This window comes from Eutrema salsugineum, unplaced genomic scaffold (assembly GCF_000478725.1).
Source record: "Eutrema salsugineum unplaced genomic scaffold, Eutsalg1_0 scaffold_1, whole genome shotgun sequence".
Classification (NCBI taxonomy): domain Eukaryota; kingdom Viridiplantae; phylum Streptophyta; class Magnoliopsida; order Brassicales; family Brassicaceae; genus Eutrema; species Eutrema salsugineum.
The window spans coordinates 19,479,003-19,494,268 of NW_006256909.1; the positions used below are offsets into that span (position 1 = coordinate 19,479,003).

The 15,266-nt window shown below is 36.2% G+C and overlaps 2 protein-coding genes across 2 annotated transcripts; both read right to left on the bottom strand.

Annotated features, from left to right (window-relative positions):
• Positions 1 to 855: 855 nt before the first annotated feature.
• LOC112082141 lies at positions 856 to 3,457 on the bottom strand. The gene is made up of 9 exons (XM_024149240.1): positions 3,232 to 3,457; positions 3,040 to 3,158; positions 2,752 to 2,958; positions 2,578 to 2,667; positions 2,376 to 2,483; positions 2,042 to 2,299; positions 1,615 to 1,944; positions 1,098 to 1,523; positions 856 to 988 (listed from the first exon to the last, which is right to left on the bottom strand). The coding sequence occupies exons 1-9, from the start codon at positions 3,455 to 3,457 to the stop codon at positions 947 to 949; spliced, it is 1,806 nt and encodes a 601-aa protein (XP_024005008.1). The 3' UTR covers positions 856 to 946.
• Positions 3,458 to 4,687: 1,230 nt separating this feature from the next.
• On the bottom strand, positions 4,688 to 6,743 carry LOC112082142. Its single transcript, XM_024149241.1, has 5 exons — positions 6,715 to 6,743; positions 5,734 to 6,613; positions 5,303 to 5,644; positions 5,068 to 5,249; positions 4,688 to 4,979 (listed from the first exon to the last, which is right to left on the bottom strand). The coding sequence occupies exons 1-5, from the start codon at positions 6,741 to 6,743 to the stop codon at positions 4,688 to 4,690; spliced, it is 1,725 nt and encodes a 574-aa protein (XP_024005009.1).
• Positions 6,744 to 15,266: the final 8,523 nt, after the last annotated feature.

Genomic DNA, 15,266 nt, shown 5'->3' on the forward strand with positions numbered 1-15,266 from the left:
TATCCTAAATGTTAAGTAAATCTTACTAAAATTTTTTAATATACAAATACTTGTCAAACGGTTTATGAATGCTTGCTAAACGTTTAGGAAGTTCCATTACATACAGGTTTACAAGCCTTACTAATGTTTTAGAAAGCTTTTCTAACGTTTTAAGAAGAGATCCTAAACATCTAGGATGTTTTTCTAAACGTTTACACTGCAAGAAAATGTCATATATAGAGCGTCGGAAAAAAGCTATTGTACGATAGCATAGTGTCATGATAAACGCTCCATCTTGGCCCGTGATAATAGGTCCAGCACTTCATATAGCGTTTTATGCTTATGCTACGTTATAATTTTTTTCAATAGCGATTTTTGTTTTGCAATCGTTTAGTATACAATAGCAATTACAATTTGTTATTATTTAACTATTCACAGCATTGTAGTACGTTACTGTTAATGAATTTTTTTGTAAATTTTCCACAAATTTTTGGCGGGTTTTTCATAATTCGGTTGTTTTATTTGTACCTATTATCTCTGTCATAATTTGCTAATCTGAGAAACATCATTGCATTAAGGAAACCATCAATCGAGAGACAAAATAATTTTAAAGCCAAAGAAATCTCATCTCATATAGCAAACCGTCAAGTACACAACCATTATTCCACTTGCCAACAAGTTCTAATGGCCAACACAATCCAACATAAGAGAACTTCAGGTTCAAATAAAAACAATGTTCTCATTAGACCAAGCGACTGTAGTACCTAATGCATCAGCAACAAACTCGAATTCTGAGGTTGGTCTCCATACTCGTGCATCCCCAATCTTACAGACATCAACTCAAACCTTACTGGCATTTGGACCCAATGGAACTAAGTGGACTGTGTCTGTTGGATTGGTTGAACAAACTCGGCCTTCTGCAACTGTTTTTCCCGATCCAAAGCAATCTACGAGTAAGCATTTCTTCTTAGACGGGGGGGGGGCTATTGTTTGAGCTGTTACTTGTACTCTACAAAAGAAAATCCAGACATCTCATCACAATAACCCAAATATACAACACATTATGTACAATCATCTCAGATCATCACAATCACATAAGATTAGGTGTACAGTTTTACCTTTTGTGTTACTTTTGTAGAGGGCACTGCTCCTTTAGAACACGAGGCTCCTGCTCCTTTAGAAGCAAATGCTCTTGCTCCATTCTGAAGCGATGGTTCTTGTCTTCCTGGTACTTTAGGATCTGATTCGCTTTCAGATAATTCGTCAACAGTTGCCTGTAGATTATCCATTAGGACCTTAGTAATTGGCCAAGCTATGTTATGAAACAGGGCATCACCCGTCACAGTCATGTCTTCACTTGGTCGCCATAGATAAGCCTCTTTGTTATTTACTGTGTCAATCTTCACAATTTTCGCATTTGGTCCTAAAGGAATGCCATTGACTAACTGTTTTGCGTCAGTTGAAGTCATATGTCCCTCAGCAATTACTTGATCACCGAAATTCCAATCAAGAATCTGGATTCTATCCACCAACACATTTGTTGCCTAACGAATCATGCCAAAACAAATTTCATGGTTACATAAATAATTCATAAGATTGTCTATTTACAACATGGGAATTATATCATAAACTTACCGAGCCAGCAGTTTTGTTTACAGTTGGAGAGTCTATATTGTCCAGAATGAGCTTATTGAATGGCCAGGCAATTTTAGTTCCCACAGCTTGGCCAATTAAGGTGACAGTTGTTGTAGGCCTCCATACATATGCCTCTTTATCTGATGCGAATTTGACAACTACAGCTGCTGCATTAGGACCAATAGGAATACGGCCAATCTTGTATGTTGGTTCAGTAGAGCATATTTCTCCGTCAGCAACAACAATCTCTTCATCAGAATACCACTCAAGTAGCTGACACCTAGGTCCAAAGTTGCTTTTATCAGTGGCGTCTGAATTTGAACCATAATCCTGTTGTTTTCAAAAATAAAAAACGCATTCAGATAATATTATTTTCAACATTACATATTAGCACGAGAGGAACAACTCATTCCAATATTCACTTTACCTTTTTACCGGCAGTTAAGTCACGAACTATATGTTTCAAGTCAGCAATCTCGTGAACCAGTTCTGCCTGTCTAGCCTCAATCTTCTGCACATGTGCATCTCTAGCCTGTAGGAATGCTAGCTTGGAAGCAGTAATCCCTCTGCCCATTCCTCTTACTCGTCCACTCTTATCTTTCCCTAGAATTTGACTCACAGCATCTTCTTTAATACTACCATTTGAGTTTGACTCTATCTCACTATCAAGTGATTTAATTTGTTCCTGAAATAAAATTATGTACATGTGATCAATATACATTATCAAGTTTAACCAACTTAAGTGTTTTATAACTTCTTACAATGGTTTCTTCAAACTCTGGCCTCACAGCTCTACCATCCGCATGGGTATGTCCAGCTATCCATATTTTGCTTCTAGTAACCTTAGACGGGTCAGATGCCTTTTTCTTCTACAAGAACCAAAATAATTATTAAAAGAAGTAATCACGGTTAATATTTTCTACTATAACTCATCACTGCAATACATTACACGAACAGACATACCAAGTCATGAGCAAGTCGAACCATTCCTTTGCGACTGGTCGTGTGTGGAATCTGATTATTCCTCAAAGCCCTGAACTGATCACTTCGTACCTATTAAATTATTCTAAATATTAATGTAACAAATTCCATAAACCAAACATGTGATATACTTGCAATATTTAAACATAAATCAACCTTGAAAGAATGGCCAGTCCTACTCTTCACCCAGTTTATCCAGGCTGCATCATTGTGAATGTTGTTTGGTTTCAACTTTCGTATAGTATCCATGCTCTTTGTAGAACGCAGTTTACTTACTACCCTAGACTTAGAAGCCCTCCAAACGCACCCCATTTGCCTGAATACACAACTCTTTTGCCAATCTTCCGTCAAATTGAATCTCCCCTACAATAATTTCTCAGTGTTATACCAACTCAAAGCAATCATAAAGTAATTAAAAAGTAACATAGAAAATAACTTTTGTACCTGAATCTCTTCCCACATTGTATCCTTTGTCTTATCATCAAGGCGCCTCCAATCGTCTAGAAGTACCGGTACATGCTCCCTCACTAGAGGTCCAAGAAAAGAGGAAAGGGTGATTGATCCTTTCCCCACATGTTCACCGAGGCTGTTAAACTCAACTTCCACTTTCTCTTCATGGCTTTTTAGCCACTTTACTCATCCTGGTTGGTCCTCTAGTTCTCCTCTTCTTCTTTGACTGTTCTGTTAAACATTCTTCACCAGAATTAGTAACAGTTTCATCTTCTTCGCCCTCTTTGTCTTCTCTATTTTTGTCAGCTTCCATTTCTTCTCCATTATGTTCAGCGTCTATTTCTTCTCTGTTTTTCGTCAGTCTCTTGCTCTTCTCCACGTAGTGGAGCTTCTTGCTCTGCTTCTGGTTCATCCGGTTGGTCTGATGGTGGTTCAGCTTGTGGTTTAGCAGCTTCTTCTTGTTCGGCTTGTTCCTTCAGTTGTCCAGGTTTCCTTCCTCTTTTGTTCGTTCTCACCTCCAAAGGTGTTACCTCAATGCCAAGTTGACACTTGCTGCGTCTTGGTTCTTTAGGACTGGTTACTTTAGTCATGTTTCTGTAAACAAAACAAATTAGAAGGAATTACTTAGTAAAATCTGAACCCATTCCTGCTACTCATATCTATACTGTACTTAAGATCCACATTTCCTATCTATAAAAATATATTATCTACTTATCCTAGTTCTAATAATATGCTCACTACTAATCCTTTAGGAAGACCCCATCGCAATCTTCTCTAACACAGTAACTCTCATCATCAGAATCTTGATTCCACAACTCGTCTTCTATATGCTGAGTGGATAGTGGTGGTGCAACATTCGCTTCTTCAGACTCCAACTCATGATATCCCCTTGGTGGCGCCTTCATAACTACATACCAAGGTGAGGATTCATCTTCGCGGGAAAAGAAAACTTGTTTTGCTTGAGCCGGTATAATATAGGGATCTTGGCGAAATGCGGATTGGTTTATATGCAGGTTGACAAGGGTGAATCCATCTTCTTCCTTCACACCATTCCCTTTGTTGGCCCACCTACACTTGGAGAGTGGGATTTGAAACATGTGGTAGTCCAGCAAAATTATTTGTTCTATAACTCCATAGTACGCAACAATGTCCGCCATTTGATTTGTATCTCGGGCACTAGAACGACACATGGTGAAAGTTTCATAGGACCTCCACTGTTCTGCGTCTTCCGCTTTAGATCATTGGTATGAAAGCGATGTCCATTAACTATGTAACCCTTAAACGTCTGAGCTTCATGTCTGGGTCCAAAAGCTAACCACCTTAACTTCTTAGAATGGTCCTTTGAGTTACTTGGGATATATTGACAACAAAACAGCATAAAACTAGTATTCAGAGATCCTTTTGGTTTTAAAAGTATAAAGTGGTAATATATATTTAGCCGTATCTAAGATCATACCTTCTCCTTAACCCATTGTGTAAACCTTTCCCCATGCAATTTCCATAAGAGAGTTTCATTCCTGGCGCATCGCACATATGTAGCTTGTAATTCTTCCAAGTGCAATCTATATTGAAAATGTATATCATGAAAGTGTGAAAATATGTCAAAGTGAAATATTACTGTTAAACGAAAAGGTTGTCATACTTACTCAACATACGGAGTAAACATTTCTGTGTTCATGAGAACATATCTATGAGCTATCTCCTGCTCTTTATCTGTCAGTACAACTCGTTTAGCCTTGTTAATAGGACGACCTTCAAGGATGTGCTCTTCTGGTTCAAGATCTGCATTACGGTTTGCAGGTTGAAGAACTGGTACAAATGACTTTAAAAACTCCAAACAGAAGGCAATGCATTCTCCTTCCATGTATCCCTCAGCCATACAAGCTTCTGGCCTAGCATAGTTTTTAACATATGCCTTGAGTGTTTTCATGTACCTACATTGCAAACAGATAACATATTAGTAAGTATCAATTTAAATCACATCAAATAATTAAAAAGATTTTAAAAAACATTAGTCAGTACCTCTCAAAGGGATACATCCATCTAAAATGGACCGGCCAACCCAAACGTGTCTCCCTTGCTAGATGAACAGGAAGGTGGAACATGATATCAAACATGGAAGGAGGAAATAACCTCTCCAATTGGCACAATGTCTCCACAACCTCAGCCTCCAATGATATAAGCTTCTCCGGGTCTATTACACGCTGACACAATCTATTGAAGAAGTTGCAAATTCTAGTTACCGCAATCCTAGGACCAGTTGGTGATCATGAGACTTCAACCCACCAATTGTAGGAGGATCAACTGAAACACAGTTGGCTATATTCGCACAGTAGCCATCTGGTCCTCTGAACTCAGACAATCTCTTGCAGAATTTCTTTTTTTCTTCCTTTGACAGCCAATATGAAGCAGGTGGTAAGTAGTTTCTCTTCCCACGTACTTGTGCGTGTAATGATGCCCGAATACCCATATCTTGAAAATCTTGTCTTGCCTTTAATCCATCTTTTGATTTAGCACTGTGCATGAGAAGGGACATTATGGCATCAGACACGTTCTTCTCAACATGCATTACGTCGATGTTGTGTCGCACAGGCATATACTAAGACAAGGAAACAAAGATCTAAGTTAGACAATTATAAATTAATGGAAGTGATCTATGTAGTAAAATTTATATAATATTAATCTTACCTTCCAGTAAGGTAGCTCGAAGAAAATAGACCGCTTCTTCCACCTCCATAGATGACTGTCTTCATCATATTCATCTTCTGAAAGTTCATCATCTTCAATCACATCAGGCCTGTTCCTATCTAAAGCTTTACCAAAGGAATTCCTAAAGTCTTTCAATTGGTCAAATATCTCAACCCCTGTTTGAATTCTACGTGCATTCCTTTCTTCAACTGTGTTGTCAAACCAACCCCTTCTGCGTCTGTACGGATGTCCAGGTCTGAGTCTTATCCTATTCCCCAAGTAGACATGTTTTCTACTAAACTGAAGCCACCTAAAAGGAGTATCCTTCCCACAAACATTACATGCTTGTTTACCTTTAACTTTACAACCTGCCAATGTCCCCAACACAGGATAGTCACTGATAGTCCATAGTAAAATAGCTCTAAGGTTGAAAGCTTGCTTTGAGAATGCGTCGTAAACATCAAGACCTTCATTCCACAAATCCTGTAGATCTTCTATCAATGGTTGAAGGTACACGTCGATGTTGTTACTCGGTGCAGATGATCCAAGTATCAACATACTGAGCATTACATTCTCGGCCTTCATACACAGTGTAGGTGACATGTTGTAGTTCACAAGCAATACCGGCCATGTAGTATACTTGGTGGTTTGAAGCGAGAAAGGGTTCATCCCATCAGTAGACAGACCAAATCTCAGATTTCTCGGATCAGCAGCAAACAGTGGCCATTTATCATTGACCTGAGCCCAAGTTAGTGAATCCACCAGATGGCAGAGATTACGGAAATCAGTACATGGACACAAAATGTTTGCAGGATCCCCCAACCTACTAGCTGACCCATAAACAAACTTTGTAGCTCCTTCCTCATACTCAAGACTAGTCCTGTAGTTCAATCAATAGGCATAACAAACTCAGTTTGAAGTAAAAACCATATAGAAAAACATAACGAAGACTTTCACTTGAACTAAAACTAAAGACCATACCTTGGAAGCCAAACCCATGACTTCTCCATGTTACACCACCACCACAGCACCACAAATGAAGGTCAAACCAATACATACATTTGTGACAACAAATTTTTATATCAGACAGTGTCGAAGTTAATAAACCGAGACAGACACAAAGTCAAAACGAGAGTTCGAGACAACAGATAATACGAGAGTACCTCTAGAAGAATAATCGAATCCAACAGTAGAAAGACACAAAATCTGCAAAAAAAAGCAAAAGAAGTCATAAAAAATTGATTTTTAAGAAAACTTGAGTTTTAATTGAAACCCCATTAACATGCAAACTCGAGTTTTCAAAATTGTGAAACAAAATCGAAGCAAACGCCCAAATATAACTTTGAAAACCCTAATTGAAACCCCAATCCGAACCCTATATGAATTTTGAGTACCAAACAAAACTTGTCTTCTTCAATCGAAATCCATACATGTTCAATACTGAGATTTGCAGAGACAAATGCTGAGCCGAGAGAGAGATTCCCGTAAGATAGAAAGAGAGAGATAGCGAGAGAGAGAGAGAGATAGCGAGAGAGAAAGAGAGAGATAGAGATTTCTCAGATCGAGATTGAGATTGAGATTTCTGTGAGAGAACAAGGGAGTGAAAGATATTTTTGTGAGAGAGAGCTCGAAACAAAAGAGAAAAAAGTTTAATGAAAATTTTGTGTGGCGCGTCTTTTTTGGCTAAGTACCCGGGAAATGAAAAAAAAATTCCGCCTAAACATAATAGAGTGTTTTAAGCACTACATATGCTATCGAAGATACTCTTGTAATAAAAACGTAACTCCCAGAAAATAAACATAGCATGTACATTTTATGAAACACTATTGCAAATAAGTCTGTATGTTAACTATAGCATTTACTTAAAGAACGCTATATAGGTATGCTATATTTATGACATTTTCTTGTAGTGTTAGGAAGACATTTATAAATGCATGTAAAGCTTTCTGAAAAATAAAGAATTTATTCCAAAAATAACAACTTAGCACTGGCTCAATTGCTCTACATCAAGATTCAATCATTCACAGAGCTTTTTTTCTTTCTTTTGTTCAACATGGAGAACCAAATATCTACAAGACCAAAGATATTTTTCTTGATATACTAGCTGCATTTCTAGCCCACCAACAAACATTATGAATTTTCTTCTTTTATGAGCTGCATCAGCATAGTTTTCTATTGGTGGGTGTTGATAGTTTCAACTTCCTGATCATCTTATTGACACGCATATTTCAGATGATAAATCTATACATACTGATGAATCTATACATACGGCAGTTCATGGACTAATGCATTTACTAATGAGCATCTTATTAGATTTTTTCATGAAGCTGTGACCCTTTCAGTGCTGGACCGATCAATTTGGATGCCCGCATTGAACTTTTTTAAATATGCCCTTTTATATTTTCTTTAAAAAATTAAATAATAAAAAAATAAAAAAAACTTCATAAAACAATCAAACTCCATAAAAAATTTATAAGAAAAGAAAAAGATCCAATAAAACATATAGTTTATTGTTGAAATATAGATTTTCTTACATTTTTCTGTGCATAATCGAGTTTTTCAACCATAACTATCTAAGTTGATAACAAAGCTAACCCATTCAATCGCTCTTATCAGCTTCAACTTCGAGAAACTTCTTTCAGCAGTGGCAACTGATACCGGAATGGTCAACAATATGGGACAAGCAATTTTTGTGTGTTTGACAACAATTCTCCATATTTTTCAAAAAATTAATCACTTCAATAGGCTTATGAACATCATCTGGTATTGATACTCGAAGAATTTTCAGTTCCATAAACAGATCAGCACCATCTATGTCTGAATGTGTACCATTCAAAAAAGAAACCTCCAAATTCGCACATGAACTCTTCAAACTATCATTGCTGGCCAATCTTAGTTTTTTTTATATCAAACAAAACCCAAAAGTTTGTTCATACTTTTGAAATTGTTCAAACCTGGACTCGAGAGAAACTAGAGCTTGATCCTAATAATTTTTTTTACAAAAATATACCCTTTTAAAGTGGATACCACAAAAAATGTGTTCTTTTAAAGTGGATGCCCATGACGGCCGTCTTCCTCGCCTGCCCCAGCCCAGATCTGGGACAAAGGTGGACTTGCACTGACGAATGCTTGAAAAACCAGCGAGTCTCTTCTTCGCTTGTGTTCATAACTCCTTGTTACATGCAACAAAAGACTAGCCTTCTCATTACATAATAAATAGATTATTGCTTCAGTTAGTACTCAAAGATGTAAAAAAATGATATAATTAAAGCAAAATTATACTCTCCAATAGGATTAACAGAGCAAAATTATACTCTCCAATAGGATTAACAGATTATTGCTTCAGTTAGTACTCAAAGATGTAGGATCTCAAACACCAGGGCCAATAAATAGAAAGCACTCATGAAAGTTTAGTATGCAACTAAAAGGATACAAGACTTGTATATCTTTTCTATTTAATATGTGCGTAAAAAAAGAGCCTCCCTTGAAGCAACTAGCTTAAGGATATAAATCATATATACATCTCCATAAGCTACTTCGTAAATTGTATAAAAGTAAACTACAGAGGATAGTAATACTGAGCAAAGCTTTATCTTACCAGTAAATACATCTCTATGATTTGCCGTAAAACAATAAATAATAAGGACACATACGAAGGAACCTTACAAGAACAAGAGACTCAAGAGGATAAGAACAACACAAAGCCAACCTATAATTTAACCAGAGAAACCGACAACTAAAAAAGAAGAGAAATTAAGACCTGTTAACTATATTTTGTTGTAAAACGGGGCGGCCTTCGATTTACGGACAGATAAACGAATCTGGCTCGGAATCATACCCGGATCTGGTCCAATCCGGCGAGTATATCCCGTATCAAGCTTTTCCACAACAAGATTTGCGGTCTTCTCTGGTCCAATTCTGCGAGTAGATCCCGTATTTGGCTTTTACACAACCAGATTTGTGGTCTTCTTAGGGATGTCCTCGTTGCACTTCAGGATTCTCACATGTCCATCGACGAAGCTGTTGTTGGGATTCTTCTTCACCGGTGCCTTCTGAGCGAAATCAGAGATGGCAGCACAAGAATGATGAAACGGCAACGACATGTTGGAGATCACGGCGATGGGAGGGAGAAAGTTTTTCTGATTGGAGATGAAGAGTGTTTTGAGTGTGTGAAATGTCAAAGAAGAATTATTTGATTAGAGATGACACATCATTTTTCTTCTTTAATAAATGCTATGTTTGGTATTCAAATATGGGGCTTGTTTTGAGAATTTTTAATTTTTTGGGGCTATATTAGAGAATTGCCCATTATTTAATCATGTGACTTCAATCACATGATCTACCATGTGAGGAGACATAACCTACCATATGATTATATAATTAAGGAGGCATAGCCTACCATAGCGATTGATTTGGGAAAAAGACATCTCTTATCTCTTTTTTTCCGACGAAAGCATGAACTTATCATCCTGGAATAATATGAACATAAACAGAAAAAAAATCTCACCTTTTCGGTGAAAGAACAAAAGGAAAGACTTTTGTGCTGATAACGTGTTGTGAATAAGAAAGAGAGAGAAGAGAAGAGATAAATGGTTGTGTCTTATTCCATGAATAATGATAGGTATTTATAGTATTACAAAGACTTGGAGAGGAAGCTAAAACCTAGAGAATAAGGAAATAGAGAATATTCTAAACCGCCTAACGATATGGACTTTATAATGAGCATCCATATTAATTATTCATAACAATATATAAATATACATCTATACTATTCCTCATCAAATCAGCCTCTTCTTTTAGTATTTGCATCCACACATTTCTTTTTATAGAAAAAAAATATTTGAAAACTGTTTTAATATAAATCCATTTTGGTATAATATTAAACTTAAATATTCATTTTATTTTACATTTAAATTTAATTCTACGAAATACAGATATTAATTTGATTATTTGAATTTCTCTACATATAAGTTAGATAGTTAGATAAAATCACAATAATCATTTGTTATTATACATTAACAAAAATAAAAACCGGATATTAAGTTAGATATAATTTTAAATATTAAAAGTTAATAAATATCTTATTATATAAAAGAGAATAATTCAAAGTTGCTAACTCACCTGATGGTAACATGTGTTAAATAAATTAATCTGATTTTGATATGCTTTTAATGAATTTCTAATTATATCTAGATAAATATATATATATATATGTATATATATATGCAAATTATGTGTAGATTAAGGAAAAAAACATAATAAAAATAAAAAATACAGTTTATAAAAAAAGAAAAACATTATTTCAGTTTAAGAGAAATTAAACAATAGATTATAAATTTACAACCAACAAAATATTTTGCTAATCTTTTTAGTTCATAAGGTACATATAAATTTTTTATTTTATATTACTCATGTTAGGTTAATGCATAAAATGGTTATTATTACATTAATATAGTTATGTAAAATATTTTTTTTAATTATTATAATCTCATTATTTTATGTTTAAATAATTTTATGATTGTTGATAACTTTATCTTTATGTATAACATATTTTTGTGATCTGATTTTTTTTTTTAATTTATATTTTGATTTTTTTTTTCATAGGTTATAAATATTAAATTATAAATCTGCATATATATATATATATATATACTTATCTAGATCAGAGAAATTATGTTAATTCATTAGCTGGTTATTGTTATATTAGTGTAGTCATGTTAGAATAATATTTCTTGAATTATTGTATTCTTATTATTTTGTATGTCAATATTTTATGATTGTTGATTATTATTATTTTTAAATTTCTGTACTATATATTTTTACGGGTGATATTTTTTTCTTTCTATTTTTCTTTATGGGTTAGAAAATGTGAAATAATAAACTCGCATATATGCGAGTATTTATTTAGTCTTATTATGAAAACACTGTTTTGAAACAAATTCAGGACAAGAAAAGTGCATCTAGTTTTTTTTCTTTTCCAGGCACTTTGTTCGAGGATTGCCCAAAATATCTGAGATTTACTTTATTTCAAATCCAACCATTTTTTTTACCCAGATTAGTAAACATTATCTCTAAACATCTTTCTCATCTTGAAAACGCCTCTGTTTTCTGCCGGAGGGCCGTTTTCTCATCTCTCCTTCCCCTAAAAAAGGCATGCAGTGCCGACTCTGTTCAGCTTCCTCTTGGCTCTTCACTTACCAAAACTCTAGCCCTGTACTAAGACCTCAGCCGAACCTTCACTTGGATCTGTGTCTTCATGTGGTTTTTTCTTGACCCTATGAAGTTTTTCTCAACAATGACGACCAAGATTACAGGATTTTCTCCCTTCTGGGATATATGAAGAATACTTTTTGGAGTTCTCTCTGTTCTAGCTGTGTGTTAAGCCCATATTTTCTTTTAGCTCTTGTCATGAAGAATCAAATCGGCAGAAGACTCAACAAGTGTACCAAGTGATTATAGCTTAAATCACGCATTAAGACTACAGTCTAACTTTAATCATGCATTATCTGCTCCCTGTTACAAAGAATTCACTATTGAAAGTCAAACAAAAACACCAGATGCCACACCAGATCTGCACCAAACAAGACTGAAGATATCTCCCATATGGGAAGCTTGGCGACTCCGACTGTTTCTATCCTTCTAGCCTTGTGCTAAGCATCTTAAAACATCCAAATCCAAAGACCTTTCTCGTTGTACACGAAAAAATCAAACCCAAACCCAACTCTGTCTTTGTCGAGGATACAGAGAAAGATGCTGAGCAATTTGGAACTACAAACACCATAGAAGCCATAGCAGAAGAAAATGATTGGCTTAATGATGACGATTTATATGAGGAAGATGAACTGGAAGGTTTAAGAAGCGAAGAAAATTCCCAAATCTACAATCTCCAATGCTGATTTTTATGAGGTCGAAGCAAATTCCCAAACCTCCGGTGGCCAAGGGAGCTTTGTTGAAGAAGCAATGTTTTAGTAAAAGCCGAGTTTCTCCAAAAGCAAAAGGAAAGGCAAAGGAGTAGGATCTGGGCCAGGCCCAAATGAGAATAGAAAGAACACGCCCAAGGAAGAGAAATCTCTTAAGGCCCAAGGGCCAAAACTACCATCACCATCTTTTGGTCTGGAATATGCCTATAAACCAGCAAACCATCAGAAATGAACGTTACCGGATGGAACTGTCAGGGAGCGAGAGCCGACCTGACAAAAGAACATCTAGAAGAACTTCATCACTGTTTTCAACCTCGTTTCTTATTTTTATCAGAAACTAAGAATATTTGACTTTTTCTGCAAGACATGCAAGTGTATTTTGGCTATGACCATGTTTGTACCGTAGAACCAAGAGGTCGAAGCGGTGGTTTAACTCTTTTTTATATGGATGAACCTACAGTTTTTATGTATTACTTGGATGAGCATTTGATTGATGTAGAAACTACTCTAGACGGACATAAAATCTTTATGACTTCTGTCTACGGAGATCCGGTTGCAAAAAACCGAGAGCATGTCTGGGAGCGTCTCACTTGGATGAGCCTTTCTAGAAAAGAAGCATGGTTTATGATACGGAATTTCAATGATATTACGAGAAATCATGAAAACGAGGAGGGCGAAGATGATCGGAATACTCCTTTATCCCCTTTCGAACTATGTTGGAGAACTGTGGCATGCTAGAGTTCCCGTATAAGGGAAACTTGTTCTCTTGGGTTGGAAAAAGACGTTCGGGTAAATTTAAGTGCCGTCTAGATAGAGCTCTTGGGAATGAAGAAATGGCAATCTAAAATTTCTCACACTTTTGTGGAGTACCTGAAATTATGGGGTTTAGATCACCGAGACCGGTTCTAGCTATGATACGAGTGGATAACTGACACGACTGACTCTTAAGAAAAACAAACACAGTGTCAGCAACTAACTCCCCCAGACTTAAACAACACTGTCCCCAGTAATGTCCCCAAAATCTTCCATCAATAATGCCTTGTATTCTCCAAATTCAAAAAGAAATTTGTTGAGTTTCAAAGACATATACCGTCAAGAATATGACACTCAGTCTGTAACTGAGAATGGAAAGAAGTATATGTATATAACTTCTGATAAGTTAGGCAAAAGACTTATATTGGAATAGTTTCCAGAACTCCCTTCCGGTTCGCATCATACTTATATAGATGCAATAAAATCGCATCTCATGACAAAACGAAATCCAGAAGATTTAACATTGTGGCATGATCGCCTAGGTCACCCAGGAACATCAGTGATGCGAAAAATTATAGAAAGCTCACATGGTCATTCGATGAAAATCGAGGAGATACATCTGAGAAATAAAATGACATGTGCTGCATGTTCTCTTGGTAAATTGATTATAAGGCCATCGCAACCAAAATTAATAATGAATCACCAAAGTTCCTTGAACGAATTCAAGGGGATACTTGTGGACCAATACATCTATCATGTGGACCAATCCACTATATTATGGTATTAATTGACGCATCCAGCAGATGGTCACATGTTTGTCTTTTATCATCTCGAAATATGGCATTTGCGAGATTTCTAACTCAAATAATAAAACTGCGAGCTCAGTTTCCTGATTATCCCATTAAGAGAGTTAGATTAGACAACGCTGGTGAATTCACATCCCAAGCATTCAATGATTATTGCATGGTAATGGGGATTGAAGTTGAACATTCTGTGGCTCATGTTCGTACACAAAATGGTTTGGCTGAATCATTAATTAAGCATCTGCAATTGATTGCAAGACCATTGATTATGAAATTAAAACTCTCAACATCTATATGGGGACATGCTATTTTGCATGCAGAAGCACTTATTCGGATAAGACCAAGTGTGTACCATAAGTACTCCCCATTACAGTTAGCATTTGGTCGAGAACCAAATATTTCTCATCTAAGGATTTTTGGTTGTGCGGTTTACGTGCCTATAGCGCCACCGCAACGTACAAAGATGGGACCACAAAGACGGTTGGGAATATATATATTGGATATGATTCTCCATCGATTATACGATACCTAGAACCACAGACTGGTGATGTTTTTACGGCACGATTTGCCGACTGTCACTTCGATGAGAAAGTATTCGCGGTTCTAGGGGGAGAAAATAAGGGTGTAGGAAAGGATATCAAATGGAGTGTACCATCCCTGTTACACCTTGATCCTCCCACTAAGCAGTCAGAACTAGAAGTTCGACGAATTATGCATTTGCAGAGTATAGCAAAACCAGCTACCTGATGCATTTGCAGATACCAAGACGGTCACTAAATCACATATACCAGCTGAAAATACTCCTGCTCGTATTGATATACCACAAGAACGTGGAAAAGCAGATGATACACGTGAATCTAGAACATGCTTGAAGCGTGGTAGACCTGTCGGTTCTAAGAACAAAAATCCTAGAAAACGAAAGGAGGCTGAAATGCATACTACTCCCAAAATAGCCGAAAGTATTTTGGAAGAAACAAATCATGAAACTAATGATAATCCAGAGCCTCGTGAACCTGAGAAAAATCATGAGATTTCCATAAACTACATCCATAATGGA

Bases quoted from the DNA above. Each gene is read 5' to 3' on its own strand.
- LOC112082142 (XM_024149241.1), bottom strand. From the start codon at position 6,743: ATGGAGAAGTCATGGGTTTGGCTTCCAAG. The intron at 6,614-6,714 runs GTATGGTCTTTA...ATTGAACTACAG, and splicing joins TCATGGGTTTGGCTTCCAAG to GACTAGTCTTGAGTATGAGG. The intron at 5,645-5,733 runs GTAAGATTAATA...TCCTTGTCTTAG, and splicing joins TCGAGCTACCTTACTGGAAG to TATATGCCTGTGCGACACAA.
- LOC112082141 (XM_024149240.1), bottom strand. From the start codon at position 3,457: ATGAACCAGAAGCAGAGCAAGAAGCTCCACTACGTGGAGAAGAGCAAG. The intron at 2,484-2,577 runs GTATGTCTGTTC...TGGTTCTTGTAG, and splicing joins TTCGACTTGCTCATGACTTG to AAGAAAAAGGCATCTGACCC. The intron at 989-1,097 runs GTAAAACTGTAC...TTTCTTTTGTAG, and splicing joins CTACAAAAGTAACACAAAAG to AGTACAAGTAACAGCTCAAA.